The sequence below is a fragment of the Podarcis gaigeae genome (assembly GCF_964106915.1).
Source record: "Podarcis gaigeae genome assembly, chromosome: 14".
Classification (NCBI taxonomy): Eukaryota; Metazoa; Chordata; class Lepidosauria; order Squamata; family Lacertidae; genus Podarcis; species Podarcis gaigeae.
In genome coordinates, this window is record NC_139690.1 from 45,129,216 (window position 1) to 45,145,505 (window position 16,290).

A 16,290-nucleotide genomic window follows, 5' to 3' on the forward strand; every position below is an offset into this window, starting at 1 on the left:
CTGCCTTTTCAATCTGGGAAGCTGATTGAGCATGCAAAAGGATGCACATACAGCCCCCCCCCCCACACACACACCAGATCTTACTTTAAAAGTTAACGTAACGAAGACGAGGCAGGTGCCCTCCCTGCCTTTTCCTGTGCCCTCCAGAGATACTGAAGCTTTCGCACCACTTCCGCTGGCATTATCAGTACTTCAGCCTTTCAGGGCAGTTGCACGCACCGTCAATCCTGCAATAATCCGGTAACTCACACCACATTTAAAGGATGAGCTTAGGGTCAACACCTGCTTCTTCATCCCTTGGAAAGGCACCCAAAAACAGCAGCAGTCTGGTTGCAGCAGACCAATAATAATAATAATAATAATAATAATAATAATAATAATAATAATAATTTATTTATACCCCACCCACCTGGCTGGGTTTCCCCAGCCACTCTGAGCGGCTTCCAACAGAATATTAAAATACAATAGTCTATTAAACATTAAAAGCTTCCCTAAACAGGGCTGCCTTCAGATAGCAGAAGCTTTCAAGGGCTAGTACAAGGATGGGCTAGTACAAGGTGTTGCTTGACCGCAGCTCCCATCATCACTGGCCATTGGCTAAGCTGACTGGGGCTGATGGGAGCTGAAGTTCAGCAACATCTAGAGGGTACATTGGCTACCCATGGTGCATGACTATTGGCCATGTTGGCTGGGCTGATGAGAGTTGGAGCAGACTAGAGCCTCAGTCCATGAACATTTTGTGTATGGGGTGTTAGGGGAGGGGTAGTACCTCTGGTGGGGGCGGGGACCTGTTGCGCTCCTTCTGGGGTAGTCTGTCCATCTTTGGTCCCCACCCTGCACTCGGCTCTCACCTGTGGCTCCTAGAAGCTGTCAGCAGGCAACAGCAGCCACGTTCTGGGAAATGGCTTTGACTGGCCGGCTAAACCAGGGGAGGGGTCCCAAACCCTCAGTGAGTTAGGGACTTCCCCTGCGTGCAAAGACAGGCTCCAGTAGATTGAGCAGACAAGACCAACAGTCAAGAAGGTAGTTTCTGCACATGATCTAGCGCAGTGGTTCTCAACCTTGGGTCCCCAGATGTTTCGGGCCTACAACTCCCATGATCCCTAGCTCACAGGACCAGTGGTCAGGGATGATCGGAGTTGTAGGCCAAAAAATCTGGGGACCCAAGGCTGAGAAAGGCAGATCTAGCGGGAAGTGAGGGGCACATGGAGCTCGTCAACCTGGGAAGCTCATTTCTCTGCTCTGCTGCTTCAGACTGAGGTTCACGGCAGGGGAAATCACACAACAATGTTCCTTCATCCATAATTCGGGCAGAAGGTAAATATATATATATTTAAAAAGAAAAATCCCAGAGAGAGAAAATAAGATTATCATAGAGAGGACAGTTCTAGACTAGCTTTCTCAACAAGCTGATTATCTACATAAAGGGAATTTTCTTCGCAGGGAAACATACAGCCACACAAACTCCCACTTGCAGCCTGAAGCGATAACTGCCCAGAAACGGACTTGCCACCTTATCTGTTGCTTGTGCAAGCGTGGCCTTAATTAGCTGGTGCCGGTGCTTTGCTAGGCACTAATGTTTTTATTTGGCAAAAGATACAAAGCAGACTATTCAAGTGGGATGAGCTTGGTATATTTCTCTCCACCTCTGACGTTGTGAACTATTAAAATACCACGACCTGGGATGGATCCCAGGAGCGAAACAAACACCGGCTCTTAAAGCAGGTCCCTTCTGACCCCCGTTATATTTTGGGGGAGCAGAAGCAACAAGTGGGTTGCTTGCAACAGGTGGGTGACTTGGGGAAAGGTTCCCCAAGGAAGAATCCTCAGCTGAACCGAGTCATCTTAAAGGTCATCTGAGGGCACATCCAAAAAACTTTGACCACCTTGAGAAAACCATACACACCTCCCCACCAACTTCTTCCACAGTTATTTTCTATGACTTAACTGTGCAACATGATGCAATGCATCGAAAATGAAATTACTGCAATATGCTGCTACTTCATGGCAGGGTGTGGCATCCCTATGGCAAACACTGCTGCCCCCTCCCTGAAAAAACCCTGCAGGTAATTACAGCCACCGGCAATTCAACCAGGTCTTCTGCGAAGAAAATGCCTGAAAAATCTATCTCTGCAAATCAATGAACATCTGCTGCATGCATTTTACCTCAAACAGCACCTCAAAACAACCTTTGCCACTGTTATTTTTGCTTTTACTACACTTTAACTACACTCAGAAGTTTGCTGTGTTCCTAGCACCAAATTGAAAGATCCTGGCAACCTGCAGTTTTAACTAAAGGAAATAGAAAAGAGCAAGCAAGTTCAAAGAGGCTCAAAAAGATAAGCAATGCCAGGTGAAAACTCCAAGCCAAAGAGGAGGACAAAGCAAAGCAACCTGTTCCGAGTTCAAAACACTTAACAGCCAATTAATATTACTCTGCACCAATGGAGACTGCAACAGGTATTTCTAGAATTTTAGTCCTTTGAAGACAATTATAACCTGAATTAGTAAGCTACATTTTTTTGCATATCAGACACTGGACACAGAAAAGTCACTATCAGAAAGCCTGAATGTATGTACTTTGCAGCAACCATCAACTGCGTAGACAAACATTATTATCTGATCTGATCTGGCCAGGTCTGTTTCTGCAAGGTTATTAGGACATATTAACAGAGCAACTCACTTATCTCAGAATAAGAGCAATCATACTGTTATCCGCATCGTGCATCATTAAGCCCTGCAGTTACATTATAAAACAGATTTGAAATCAGCCTGCCCAATTCAGAAGCACAAGGGAATTCGCTTCCTGGAGAAAACAAGTAAAAGAAATTGTGAAAAACAGTCTGAAGGCACATGATCCAGCCACTACGCTGAAGCTAAGCAACTGAGATTGGCTCAGTATCTCAACAGACCCCTTGGGGCCCCTTGTAAATTCTGCACTGAGTTCCACAGGCAGAAATAATACCGGCACTAAAATAAAAACCAACAGGCACAAGATTCAGAGGAAATCCATGGATGTGTCAGTAATAAAGATACTGACACATTGGCTGTACAGGTAAGTAGAAAACCGTTCATTAAGTGAGCACAGTTCCTCTTTTCTGAGCAGAATGGAAATTCCACAAAGTGTCCTGATTTATGGCACCTCTTGGGAAACGAAAAATGGGAAATACCTACAGAAAGGGTCATGGTGTAGTGGAGTTGTGAACCCAAGAGCGAGCTAGTTGTAAAAGCCAAGCAACCGATGAAAAAACAAGGGCAACATTTACTGGGTGTATGAAAGGCACGGGGGGGGGGGACCCCACAAAACAAAAACTGTAATTTGCAAGGAGAATGTGGACAATAAGCTTGCCTCAAATGTAACTTAAAGCAGAGTTGCCTCTACTGCATGTAAAGGTAAAGGGACCCCTGACCATTAGGTCCAGTCATGGCCGACTCTGGGGTTGTGGCGCTCATCTCGCTTTACTGGCCGAGGGAGCCAGCGTACAGCTTCCGGGTCATGTGGCCAGCATGACTAAGCCGCTTCTGGCAAACCAGAGCAGCGCACGGAAATGCCGTTTACCTTTCCACCGGAGCTGTACCTATTTATCTACTTGCACTTTGACATGCTTTTGAACTGCTAGGTTGGCAGGAGCAGGGACCGAGCAACGGGAGCTCACCCCATTGTGGGGATTCGAACTGCCGATCTTCTGATCGGCAAGCCCTAGGCTCAGTGATTTAACCCAGTGTGTCCCTCACGCCACACTACTGTGTGTAGTGCCACATATTAAAAACACTGGCCTTTTCAAACAATGCCTTTTTCTCCACCCCTCTCGTTTCCCCTCCTGCAAACGGCATTCACGGGGAGAGCACCAGATCAGCAGCCCAAAAACACACGAGAAATGTCCAGATCAGCTTTGACAGTGGTGCTATTGATCAGCCAGTCAGAAGGCTGCAGGGCCCACCAGCAGGCAGCGAAGGCACCCTCTCAGCATTTAAAGCCCAAAGAGAAGCGGCAGTCCTCAAACAGATTGCTCCAGCATGGGTCACACAAATGCAGAGTAAACAGATTTTCTTTCCCATTCTATTTCAGCGGGTTACTGGAACAAACTGCAGCCCTTTAAACAGCGGTCTCTTTTCAGGGATGTCAAGCAAGGCAGGAGGGCCATGTTTTCCTTCCAACAGCGGTGCAAAAGGTAGAATTTTGCTATGCGCAGTTTCTCGTGGCAGGAAGAGATGTTTCCTGCACGACTTCAAAAAGCAGAACAGCCTTGTCCTAAACAGAGTTCACCCTAGCCTTTTTATGTGACAGTAAAAAATAATAATTTTTTAAAAGTACTGTGCAGTATCATTTCCAAACTTCAGTTCTCCTTGCACGGCATTCATCATAATCATGAGTCATGAATATCTGCAGAAAAAAGCACTAAGCCATGGAAACAAACAAAAAGATGAGTTGGGTAGAAAGTCTGTTGCTGCATGGAAGAAGGAGTCATGGGAAGAACAGGGGAAAAACTCGCTTCTATCTTTAAATTAACTGAAGTTTACCACTGTATCCAAACCCAGACAAATGTGGCAATTCTTTAGTATGTTTGACTGAAACTAGCTAACAACAAACCATAGTTAAGATAAACCACAGTTTAGGGTTCAGACAAAACACTAAACTGCTGCTTACTGAAAATGGAAGCAAAAGCTTCCGAACTTTCCTTGTGGGGCGGAAGGAGAAAAGCACACAAAGGTTCAGCAACTTATCTGAATAGAAGGTAAAATGCAGGAGAATGGCAGCACAGGTTGTAAAGAGGGTGCTAAATCCACAAAAAAGCAGAGACATCACCTTGCCAACAAAGGTCCGTATAGTTAAAGCCATGATTTTCCCTGTAGTGATGTATGGAAGTGAGAGCTGGACCATAAAGAAGGCTGATCACCGGAGAATTTATGTGCTGGAGGAGACTGTTGAGAGTCCCATGGACTGCAAGAAGATCAAACCTATCCATTCTTAAGGGAATCAGCCCTGAGTGCTTACTGGAAGGACAGATCCTGAAGCCGAGGCTCCAATACTTTGGCCGCCTCATGAGAAGAGAAGACTCCCTGGAAAAGACCCTGATGCTGGGATAGATGGAGGGCACAAGGAGAAGGAGACGACAGAGAATGAGATGGCTGGACAGTGTTTTCGAAGCTACCAGCATGAGTTTGACCAAACTGCGGGAGGCAGTGGGAGATAGGAGTGCCTGGTGTGCTCTGGTCCATGGGGTCACGAAGAGTCGGACATGACTAAATGACTAAACAACAACAAACCAATCCACAAAAAGAGCTGTTCTGGGTTGAACCAAGGCCTACATCCCAGTCCTAAAGTGGCCAATCAGTTGCCTCACAAGCAATATGTGCCTCGTGCTCACACTTTGAGGAAAAGGAGGTTCAAATGCAACCATGGCTCTCTGCCTATATGAGAAACCTGTTCAACTACTGAAGCTTGCAAGGCTTACCAGAGAAGGGGTAGTGGTTAGGGTATTAAGAGAACAACCAGGGAGAACCCAGTTCAATTCTCCACTCAGCCATGAAACACACCAGGTGACCTGGGACCAATCTCTTGTGTCTCAGTCCTACCTGAGCCGGGTACAAATAAGATAAAATGCAGAGGAGTTTTCTTATGCATCCCCATGAGCTCCTCGAAGGAAGGACAGCATAAATATAACTAACAATACCAGGGAGAAGCGAAGATGGTATCCTTGAGGAGTAAAAATATTCTCTAGCAGAGACACATAGGAGCCGATCCGTTAAATGTTTTCTCCAGGAATTTGGCAGTTTCAACAAAAGCAAAAGCTCTAGAAACGGGTGGTCTAGCCCGCAAGGCCTGTTTGGGCGGCCCATGGCAACATTCAAGGAAAAACATCTTAAAGCCTTAAAATTATATTTTGTGTGTGTGCATCATTGATTGATTGATTGATTGATTGATTGATTTTATTTCTATGTCACTTTTCATTCACGCGAGCCACAAACTGGCTTTCAAACAATAAACGATAACCTAATATAACATCACAAATACAACATAAACCATATAGAATAATTAAGAAATCACCAGTAAAACGATTACAATCTATAAGACACTATTTACAAAACAGCTCGAAAAAAAGCTGAATGGCATAATTACAATAAAAGTCATATTATAGGATTCACAGCATTCATAATCTATAAAGCAGCATTAAAAGCTTTAACAAACAGCAACCAAAAGTTAACTAAGCACTGTTGAATTCATACAAGCATATTCCCCATCCTCATGACTCGCTGTTCAGTTCTTCAAAAAATCAGCAACACATATACCGTATTTTTCGCCCCATAGGACGCACCGGCCATAGGACGCACCTAGTTTTTTGGGGGGGGAAATAAAGGGGGAAAATTATTTTTCCCCCCCCAGGTGCTCTGCACTAATCCCGAAGCTTGGGGCGTGCGGAGTTCAGCGCGCCCCAAGTTTCTGGGTGCCGGCAAGGTCTCTGCTAGCCTTGGGAAAGCCGTGCAACTTCGCGTGGCTCTCCCAAGGCTACCGGAGCGCTGCGCTAATCCCGAAGCTTGGGGCGTGCGGAGCTCAGCGCGCCCCAAGCTTCTGGGTGCCGGCAAGGTCTCCGCTAGCCGTGGGAGAGTTGCGTGGCTCTCCCACGGCTAGCGGAGCACTGCACTAATCCCGAAGCTTGGGGCATGCGGAGCTCAGCGCACCCCAAGCTTCTGGGTGCAGGCAAGCTCTCCCACGGCTAGCGGATAGCTTCCTGAAGCCTGGAGAGCGAGAGGGGTCGGTGCGCACTGACCCCCTTCGCTCTCCAGGCTTCAGCGAAAGCCTGCATTCGCCCCATAGGACGCACACACATTTCCCCTTCATTTTTGGAGGGGAAAAAGTGCGTCCTATAGGGCGAAAAATACGGTACATAATGCCTGCAGCAGCAGTTCCCTTATCCAGGCTCCTAGGGCTAGAGGGTGGGGCAAGGCATTGCCTGAATCACAGAATTGTAGAATTGGAAGGGACCCTGAGGAGCATCTAGTCCAACCCCGTGCAATGCAAGAATATGTAGCTGTCCCATTCGGGGATCGAACCTGCAACCCCAGTGTTATCAGCACCACGCTCTAATAAACTGAGCTATCCCGGCTATGTGGCCAGCATAGCGTCTCTCTCCCCTTACCATCTGTTTGTGTATTAATTCTGTTTAATATTTTTAAAAATTCATATATTTAAATATATTGTGTATACTAAATATATTGCAAACGCTTTTAATTTACAATGGGGAAATTAAATTAAGCGTGTGGTCCGAGAGTTCTGTATTGAATAACTCTTGTGGCCCACTTGGTAAGAAAAGTTAGACTGCCCTGTTCTGGAGAAATGGCACATTCGCTCCAATTAATCATCTTTCTCGCCATAAATAAATTGCAGTCATAACTACTGTTCAGCCTCCAATATACTTGCATAACTTATAATAATCCTACATGCCTGGCACATATCCCCATATGCACATTAACTTTCAGTATTATTAAAGAAGAGGTGTTTATTGATTTAACCATTGGCCCTACTCCCAATCCCAGCAGTTCAGCTATAATTTCCAAAACTGTGATGGCAACCCATGATATGTGGGGAGATAATCTGGTAGGAAGGGAAGAGAACTAAGAGGCTTGAGTTTTTCGCAGCTCAAATTTGTTTCAATTGAGCCTGTTTAGGTGAATTATCCGTTTTCACTGGAACTCAGGCTGTTACAATCAGCCACACAGCTCTATTCCTACAGAGACACAGGACAAAGCCATTCTCTTTTCAACCATTACTAGAACGACTACAAGTTAGCAGGCAAAACAGCAGAATCAGAAAACAGTAATTGCTCCTTTAATTAAGGCCACCAAGGCAGGACTTAAATGGAACTGGGTAAAGGTTATGGCTTTCTTGTCAAACTCTGGAAAAAAGCCAAAAACAGAAGCGAGACGGAGAGTGCATGATGTTCAATCAGTTACTACAGTACTGTATAAGGAAAGGGACATCCACACATATTGAAAACTAGACACACTGGACTTTGCATACTGCACCAATGGAAACTTTTGCTAAAAACTATAAGAAAGGAAACTTAGCAAGGAGTTAGCATGACCTTCAACAAACAATAAACTCCCTTTCTTTCTGCCCACAGCCAACTCAGTGTTGAAAGGCTTCTTCCAATGACTGCATTCTTGAAACTTCTAGGCCTTCGTGTGTTTTGAGAATCAATGTTAGAGACATGCTCTTACACCTGAAACAATTAACTTGTGTGGGAGACTAAGAATTCTCCATCTGCAGACAGGCCCACCTTCCCCGTCTCTGCAAGAGCCACCCGTCTGAAGGATGCCTTCTAACCAGACGGAGGCAATCTGAAATCAACAATTGCTACAGAGAGGCAACAGGTAGCCTCCACGGAGAACAGATCCTTTTGCTGTCTGCGTCAGCAGTGACTGAATTATTCAAACACACGGGATGTAGGCTGGAGGAAGAATTAGCCGTCCCAAATGGAGGCACACAGAAAGCAAGACCAGAGCAGTAATTCACACAGAGGCACACCAGGCAGCCCCCTCTGCCTATGAATACTTTGGGCCTTGGCATGCTAATAGTTACCCTGAACAGTGCTTTCTTCTGGGGGGACACAGAAGAAGAAGAGTTTGGATTTGATATCCCGCCTTTCACTCCCCTTCAGGAGTCTCAAAGCGGCTAACATTCTCCTTTCCCTTCCTCCCCCACAACAAACACTCTGTGAGGTGAGTGGGGCTGAGAGACTTCAGAGAAGTGTGACTGGCCCAAGGTCACCCAGCAGCTGCATGTGGAGGAGCGGAGACGCGAACCCGGTTCACCAGATTACGAGTCCACCGCTCTTAACCACTACACCACACAGGGCTACACATACCCCTAAATATTTTGTGAATGTTTGGCTTCACTGAGGGACAGTATTTCCATATGAGTAGGAAAATAAGGGACGCAGGTGGCGCTGTGGGTTAAAGCCTCAGCGCCTAGGACTTGCCGATCGAAAGGTCGGCGGTTCGAATCGAAAGGTCGGCGGGGTGCACTCCCGCTGCTCGGTCCCAGCGCCTGCCAACCTAGCAGTTCGAAAGCACCTCCGGGTGCAAGTAGATAAATAGGGACCGCTTACCAGCGGGAAGGTAAACGGCGTTTCCGTGTGCGGCTCTGGCTCGCCAGAGCAGCGATGTCACGCTGGCCACGTGACCCGGAAGTGTCTCCGGACAGCGCTGGCCCCTGGCCTCTTGAGTGAGATGGGCGCACAACCCCAGAGTCTGTCAAGACTGGCCCGTACGGGCAGGGGTACCTTTACCTTTAGGAAAATAAGAGTACTCCTAAACAATTTTTTTTTTTAAGAAAAAAGCACTGACCATGAGGCTGAGGAGGATGACACACCTTGTGCCACACCATGTCCATCTAACTGGCTTAAGTAGGCCTATACAGTGGTGCCCCGCAAGACGAACGCCTCGCAAGACGGAAAACCCGCTAGACGAAAGGGTTTTCCATTTTGGAGGCACTTCGCAAAACGAATTTCCCTATGGGCTTGCTTCGCAAGACGAAAACGTCTTGCGAGTTCCTGCGGGTTTTTCCCCTTTTCCTAAGCCGCTAAGCCGCTTATCAGATGATCCGCTAAAAGCCGCTAAACCGCTAATAGCGCTAATCCGCTAAGCTGTCAATGGGCTTGCTTCGCAAGACGAAAAAACCGCTATACGAAGAGCCTCACGGAACGGATTAATTTCGTCTTGCGAGGCACCACTGTATTTTCTAGCCTAGAGTGCATAATACTGCAGCTCTACAGTGTAACTAGGAACCCACAAATTCCCACCCAAATCAAAGCAGGTACAGGAATGCAAACAGCAAATTTGTAGTGGGGAGCAGTGTTAGAAATTCCCCAGGCGCCAGGCCAACTTAAACCTGGGTTGCTGGTGCCGCAATGGAAAGTATAGGCACTCTTTTCCACTCAATGAAATTTCTTTTTCTTATTTATTTCATTTCGATTCTGCTTTATATTTTAAAGGAAAAAATCCCGAAGCGGTTTGCAACACGTTAAAACATCAAAGGAAACAATCCAAAATAGTCATACCTTGGTTCTCGAACAGAATCCGTTCTGGGAGTCCGTTCGACTCCAGGAACCATTCAAAAACCAAAGCAGTCAATCGGAAACCGCGTCAGATGCTCAGCTTCCGAAAACCGTTCAAAAACCAGAACGCTCACTTCCGGTTTTCGATCATCCGGGAGCCAAAACGTACGAGTTCCAAGGCGTTTGGCAACCAAAGTATGACTGTAAAACAAATTCAAGCTTCCAGGAAAATATTTCAGATCCTTCTCCAAGTGACATTTTGTTTCCCCTATATCTATTTACCTGCTTAATTTACAGAGCTGCCTCATAGCAGAAGTATTCTAGAAAGCATTGCACGCACAACCCTTACCAATTTTGTTTAGCTGCACACAACTGGAATCTGATTTAAGGCATGCTTCCCTCCAGTAATACCAACACTGCCATCGCAAGCAAGGCAGAACACACAAGAAGTGCCTTCTAGGAAAATCTGAGTCTCCACAGGAAACCTCCCTTTCAACAAGTCTCCGCTGCAACTTTGGCTTGTGTAATAACTATTTCCCAGCCGGTGGGTCCAGTTATCAAAGCGTTCCAACCTTCAGAAGTCCTTCATTAGTCACAAACCTTCGGCCAAAATAGCAAGCTACAACTTATCCTGACTTTGCAAGGGCGGCTAAGTGAGACTTCAAAGCTGCTGGTTCTTTACCCAGTCAGGAGAGCAAGAATCTACTTATTGGCTTAGCAATTGCAAGCACCCCAGGGCACGGACGCACCCCCATGAACATGAACACACACACACACACACAGAGCACTGTGATCCCAGTAAGTCAGGCCTCTTTCCTTTCTTGTTGCAAATGGTGCTCTGAACGCTCATTCAGCCAACAGCGACAGATCACTTATATATAGAGTCTTCTGTGCAATTTTCAGATGCAGGTAGACAGCAAGTGGTAAATCATAATATTTGGATGAGGGAGAGGAACCCCATTGTATACACCCTTGCACAAGTCTGAGGAGAGACAAACCAGTTACCTAAGCAGTAACCCACAGTATTGGGCATATTCTCAAATTCCCTTATGACCAGGGTGGATTTGATTTAAATGAAATCGATTTAAATCACTAGTCAGTAAGACTTGATTTAAATCATTTTTTTTACAGAAAGACATTCCTGCTGGTATAATATTCATATTTACAACCAGATGAAGGCTTCATTTTTTGAATAATAAATTTTCAGAGTAGTTTTTACAGTTACTGGGATATCAAAAATTACTGATTTGGTTATACTATTAGAAATACATAGACAGAAAATTATGAACTTACTGTGATGTTTAATAAGTTAACTGTTTATATTTGGACAACTTTTCTGCTGTACTTTATTGGAAGGAGGAAAATATTCATTTCCTTAATAACAATTTAAACAGTTTATTTAACTAAAACAATAACATTATAGCATATGTATCCATGTTTGTTAACTGATGTGGTTAAAACTTTTTTTAAAAAAACAAAACAAAACACTCAACTTAGGCTGAGTTTCAGCACACATGAAAAACTTAAAACAAATTCTTATTTCCTGATAAATAGCCTTTGGACTATAATGTAACTTAAATAGAAAACTATCTTTAGAAAGATTTTTTCCTCCAAAAACATTTTATTTTAAAAATCCAATTTAAATAAAAAAGATTTTAAAAAAATAAACCCATTTTTTTATTTTTAAAAAATCATTGATTTTTATCCACCCTGCTTATGACCATTATTAAAATTTCAGCATGGAGGAAGTTTTTACACAGGGTAAAAAAAAGGAAAGTGGCTGACAGAAATGCCCATTTTAATCACTCTCAAATTTCCAACCAATATCTTACTAACAGCGGATTACTTTTTTTGTTCTTGCTTAAGCATAAAAATGGTAGCCACCAAAGGTAAGCTATAAAATGTTGTATTTAACTCCTTTATATCCCACTTTTCCCATCAAAAAAATATTCCATCAAAGTAATTTAAATCTCATGCAGAATATCAGATTATAAAACACCCACAAAAGTCTGACGCAGGAACAGTACAAACAGCAAAGGAAGGAAAAACAGACATCGAGCCAACCTCTGGAGGCGTGAAAAAGCAGGAATCTTTGCCAACAGATGCTTTAATGGATCCATAAAACATCAGGCATTCAATTTACTGCCATGTCCCAGGGGGGAGTTTCATAAACAGGGTGCTGCCACACAGGACAAGGCTCCACTCTGGTAACTTAACCCAGCCTTCCCCAATGACTTTTTAGTCTAAAACATCTGGAAGGAACCAGGTTGACGAAAGCTAACTTGATCTCTTTCAAAGAATGGATGTGTGCACTCGGGGAAAGGCATCAGAAGCTGATCTAAAGGAGCAGGCAGGCTGACACACCCAGCTTTACATCAAATGGGTGCATGCAAATTAGTGCCAGGCTTCCTGGTGGTGCAAGGCTGCTTTTTTACATAGTGCAATTAACGTATGGCAGTTACAGAGCCATACAAGTGCGTGTGAGAGGTGCCTCTGCCCCAATTCCAAAGTTAGACCAAGTCTTCTCCAACATGGCGCCTGCCAGTGGTTGTGGCCTACAACTCCCATCAGCCCCAGACAACATGGCCAATGGGAAGGGATGAGAGCGGTAGTTGAACCACACCTGGAGGGCATTAGGTTGGGGAGGGCTAAACTAGAAGCTGATGCATGCAGCTGATCCTGGTGACTGGGGCCAATGGGGATTGTAGGCTAAAATTATCCAGAGTTTGGGAACAGCTGCTTTAGACAGTGGAGGGAAACGGTCAGTGCTAAGGGAGGGGGCTCTGCATATATGAGGTGCCGGAATGAGCACCTGGATTTTCCAGTTTTGTTTTTTAAAGAAGGATCAAATGGCACATTACAGGATACTTCTTTTCAGGTTTTCCCTGGCCCGTAAGATAGGGCTCTGTTTCATGTGTCTGAATCTTCTGAATTTCTGTTTTATTTCCTTTTCATACTGCTGCTTACTGGTTTTAGGCTGCATTTTTGTTTCAATTACAGAGTTTTGTTATTTTAGACTGTACATTGCTTAGAGGTTCAGGAAAAAAAATTTGCTCATTTTTTCATGCAATTTATATACTGCTTGCTTGTTTAAAAAAAATAACCCTCAAACAGCTTACAAAAATTATGCAGCATAAATGCTTTTAAGCAAATAAGGCCCCTTTTATTTAATAAGAAAGCCACTTTATTAATGCACAATACACGAATGACAAGAACCAGGTAAAACCAACTACCTCCAGCTTTCACTGGTTACGAAATTCTAAAGAGAAAGTCATGATGAGACATAATTTCTCCATGCAAACTTTCACCGAACTGGAGTCATGCCACTTCACTTCACATACCTGCATCACTCAAGAGCATTAAGGCTCATTATTGCAGTAAGGAGCAGAAAAGTAAAAGTATTTGCCCCCAAGTGTCAGATTCTCTCTAAAACACGTGTGCCAACAAATATACCGTATGTCAGAAATAAATAAACTTCCACTAACAATGCAAACCTACACATCTACTCAGACAAAAGTCTGAGTTCATAGAGTTCAATGTGGTTTATTTCTTGTCAAGGGTACACAAGATTGCAGCCTAAGTAGCTTCTGCACACAGAAATTAAATCCAAATGAACAGATGCAGAAGTCAGCAAAAACACGTTTTTGTTTTTTAGAAAAGCAACAGGAGTTAAGACAGCAGCATTTACCACTTCCTTGCCCTGTACTCCAATATTACAATCTCTTAGGTGTGGGCCTGTTATATAAGCTGTTGGTGCACACAGTTGTGTGTGTGTGTTTAACATATTACATCGCTTCGTAACAAAGACAACCCTAACCACATTAAACATAGAAGCCACTTCAGAACAAGAACAAGAAAAAAGGAATGCAAAACAAGTTCAGGGCATCTTCTGAAGTTTTGCAAGAGGGTAAAACATGCCGTCTGAAACACACAGCTTCCATGTGACGTGTTAAACATGACACCAGCACAAAAGCAAATGCTTCTACAAAAGATGAACCAGAGATTAGCCACAATAGCAACTGCCAGGCGGCCAGTCCCAGGAAAGAAGATCCAACAGATATTTTTTTAAAAAACAGACATGTTGCAAAGGCTTCTCCCTTTTTCTGCTTTATGAAAACCGTTCCACGTTTAGAAGCAGGCCAGGGGAACACCTGAGGATCCTGAATGAGAGCAGGCAAAAGCAGAGAGGGTGCAAACCTGATTTCTTTGCTCCAGGTTGCATTCAGTGAGCAGTTGGCAACATCATAGAATTGTAGAGTTGGAAGGGGCCATGAGGGTCATGTAGTCCAACCCCTGCAATGCAGGGATCTTCGATTGAGTTTAACACAGTCTATTCATGGCAATGAAGGGAAATGGGGGACTGCTGACTGTTCTAATGCAATTTTAAACATAATTTGTTAAGCCCACTTATATGAAAGACTATGATCCCATGCACACTCACCTGGGAGTAAGCCTCACTGAGCTCCATGGGACTTGCTTCCACGTAAACATGCTTAGCATTAGCGTGTGCGTAAATTACAGACTAAAGAAGACAGCAGAAAAACAGTAACGGAGCCCAAAATGCACACACATGACTCAGAAGCATATGTAACTGTGCTCACTCCCAGGTTAATGAGTGTGAAGTGTGGCTGCCTAGCAGTGCAAATCCTTAATATGCTTACTCATGAGCAGGCCCTGCTGTGTGCTCAATGGGAAGTTACTCCCCTAGTCAGGGTAAGAACATCCCAAGTCCAGCATCCCATTTACCACAGGGATCAACCAGAAACCCATAAGCAGGACATAATTGCAACTGGCCTTCTGTAACCCAAGAGACTAAAATTCAGACGCATGGTGCCTCTGAGCCTTGAAGCAGCACAGCCACCATTATGGCCAGCAGCCATCGGCAGCTTTATCCCCCTGCGAATTTTTCCAATCCCCATTTGCCACAGGTTGTGGCAGCGAGTTCCACAGTTGAACTGTGCAGTCGGGCAAAGGAAGTGGAACATCTCCCAATTATTTATTGGCCTGTTCAATCTGCATACCGCCTTTCCCCTGTAGGTCTTGGGGGCAGTTCACAGCTGCCAGGAGAAAGACCTCCCTTTCCCCAGAGCATGCACAGAGTTCACACACACACAAATCACCTCTCCCCAAACATTGCAGCTTTTCCTCCTCGCTTCTGCTTGCCATTAAACACACACACACCCCACCAATAAAATAAAAATGTATCTGGGAAAAAAGAAACAACCCCCCCACAAAAAAAGCCTGCGCCTTTTCCAAGCTCTGTAATAAACCAAATGAAAAATAAAACCGGGGGAGGGAGAGATGCAAAGGGAAGATATGGGGGGTCGGTGTCTTTGTCCCCACCCTCCCAGTTTCCCCACTGAATCCCAGTTGCTGAGGGTGGAAGGCGGCGCACACAAAGGGGCTTTGCCTCGCCGCTGCCGGGCAAGGCGGGACCCCCCTCCCGCCCCACAAAGCCCGGCCTCTGGGTCCGGGGCTGCTGCCCCATCTCTCCCCCACCCCACCCCACTCTCTCACCCATAAGGGCTCGGAGCCGGCCGGGCCCCTGCAAAGCCGCTGGACGTCCATGGCGGGCGTCGGCGCTTGCCCAGGCTGGCCGGCCAAAGCTCTGCCTCGCTCGGCGGCAGCGGCGGCGGCTTCGAGGGCAAGGAAGCGTCTGCCGGGGAGGAGGAGGAGCCGCCGGCCGAGCCGGGCCGGAGCTGATTGGGCGGAGCGGTCGGGGGCGGCGAGGGAGAGGAGCCGCCTCCGAGCCGCGGCCTAGGCGCGCCCTCCTCCTCCTCCCCGGCCCTCGCCCGCTTCTCTGCCCGGGGGAGGAGGCCACGTAGCGGGCCACGGGCGCCTTGCTCAGAGTAGGCCCCCTGGGTTGCAGCAGGCCCCGCTGGTCTCTTGGATAGGGGCCCGTCTGCACAGTGCGGTGGAAGCGCGACGGTGCCGCTTCTGTCTCTGATATCCTATAGGCGCTATCTAATTGAATTATTTGCTTTACTGAATATATAAATGTGTGTGTATATATGTGTGTGTATGTATGTGTAATAATTCAATAATAATAGGCGTTTGAATTATTTGCTTTACTGAATATATAAATGTGTGTGTGTGTGTGTGTGTGTGTAATCACAAGACAGAGAAACCAGTAGGAGAACACTTCAATCTCCCAGGACATTCTATACAAGATCTCAAGGTAGCTGTCTTATTACAAAAAAATTTCAGAAATAGACTGGAAAGAGAAGCTGCT

The 16,290-nt window shown here is 45.4% G+C and overlaps 1 protein-coding gene across 5 annotated transcripts in view; it reads right to left on the reverse strand.

The window, feature by feature from the left end:
- LOC310831099 (multidrug resistance-associated protein 1-like) overlaps positions 1-16,045 on the reverse strand; it is a 78,810-nt gene extending 62,765 nt beyond the window's left edge. For 3 of the 5 annotated variants that reach the window (XM_083711270.1, XM_083711269.1, XM_083711268.1), the window contains exon 1: positions 15,576-16,045. In XM_083711270.1, coding sequence (XP_083567396.1) covers positions 15,576-15,626 — 51 coding nt within the window. In that variant the 5' untranslated portion in view covers positions 15,627-16,045. Of the gene's footprint in view, positions 1-10,407; positions 10,677-15,575 lie in introns of those variants that run through there. The other 2 variants (XM_083711272.1, XM_083711271.1) reach the window with 2 other exon arrangements.
- Positions 16,046-16,290: the final 245 nt, after the last annotated feature.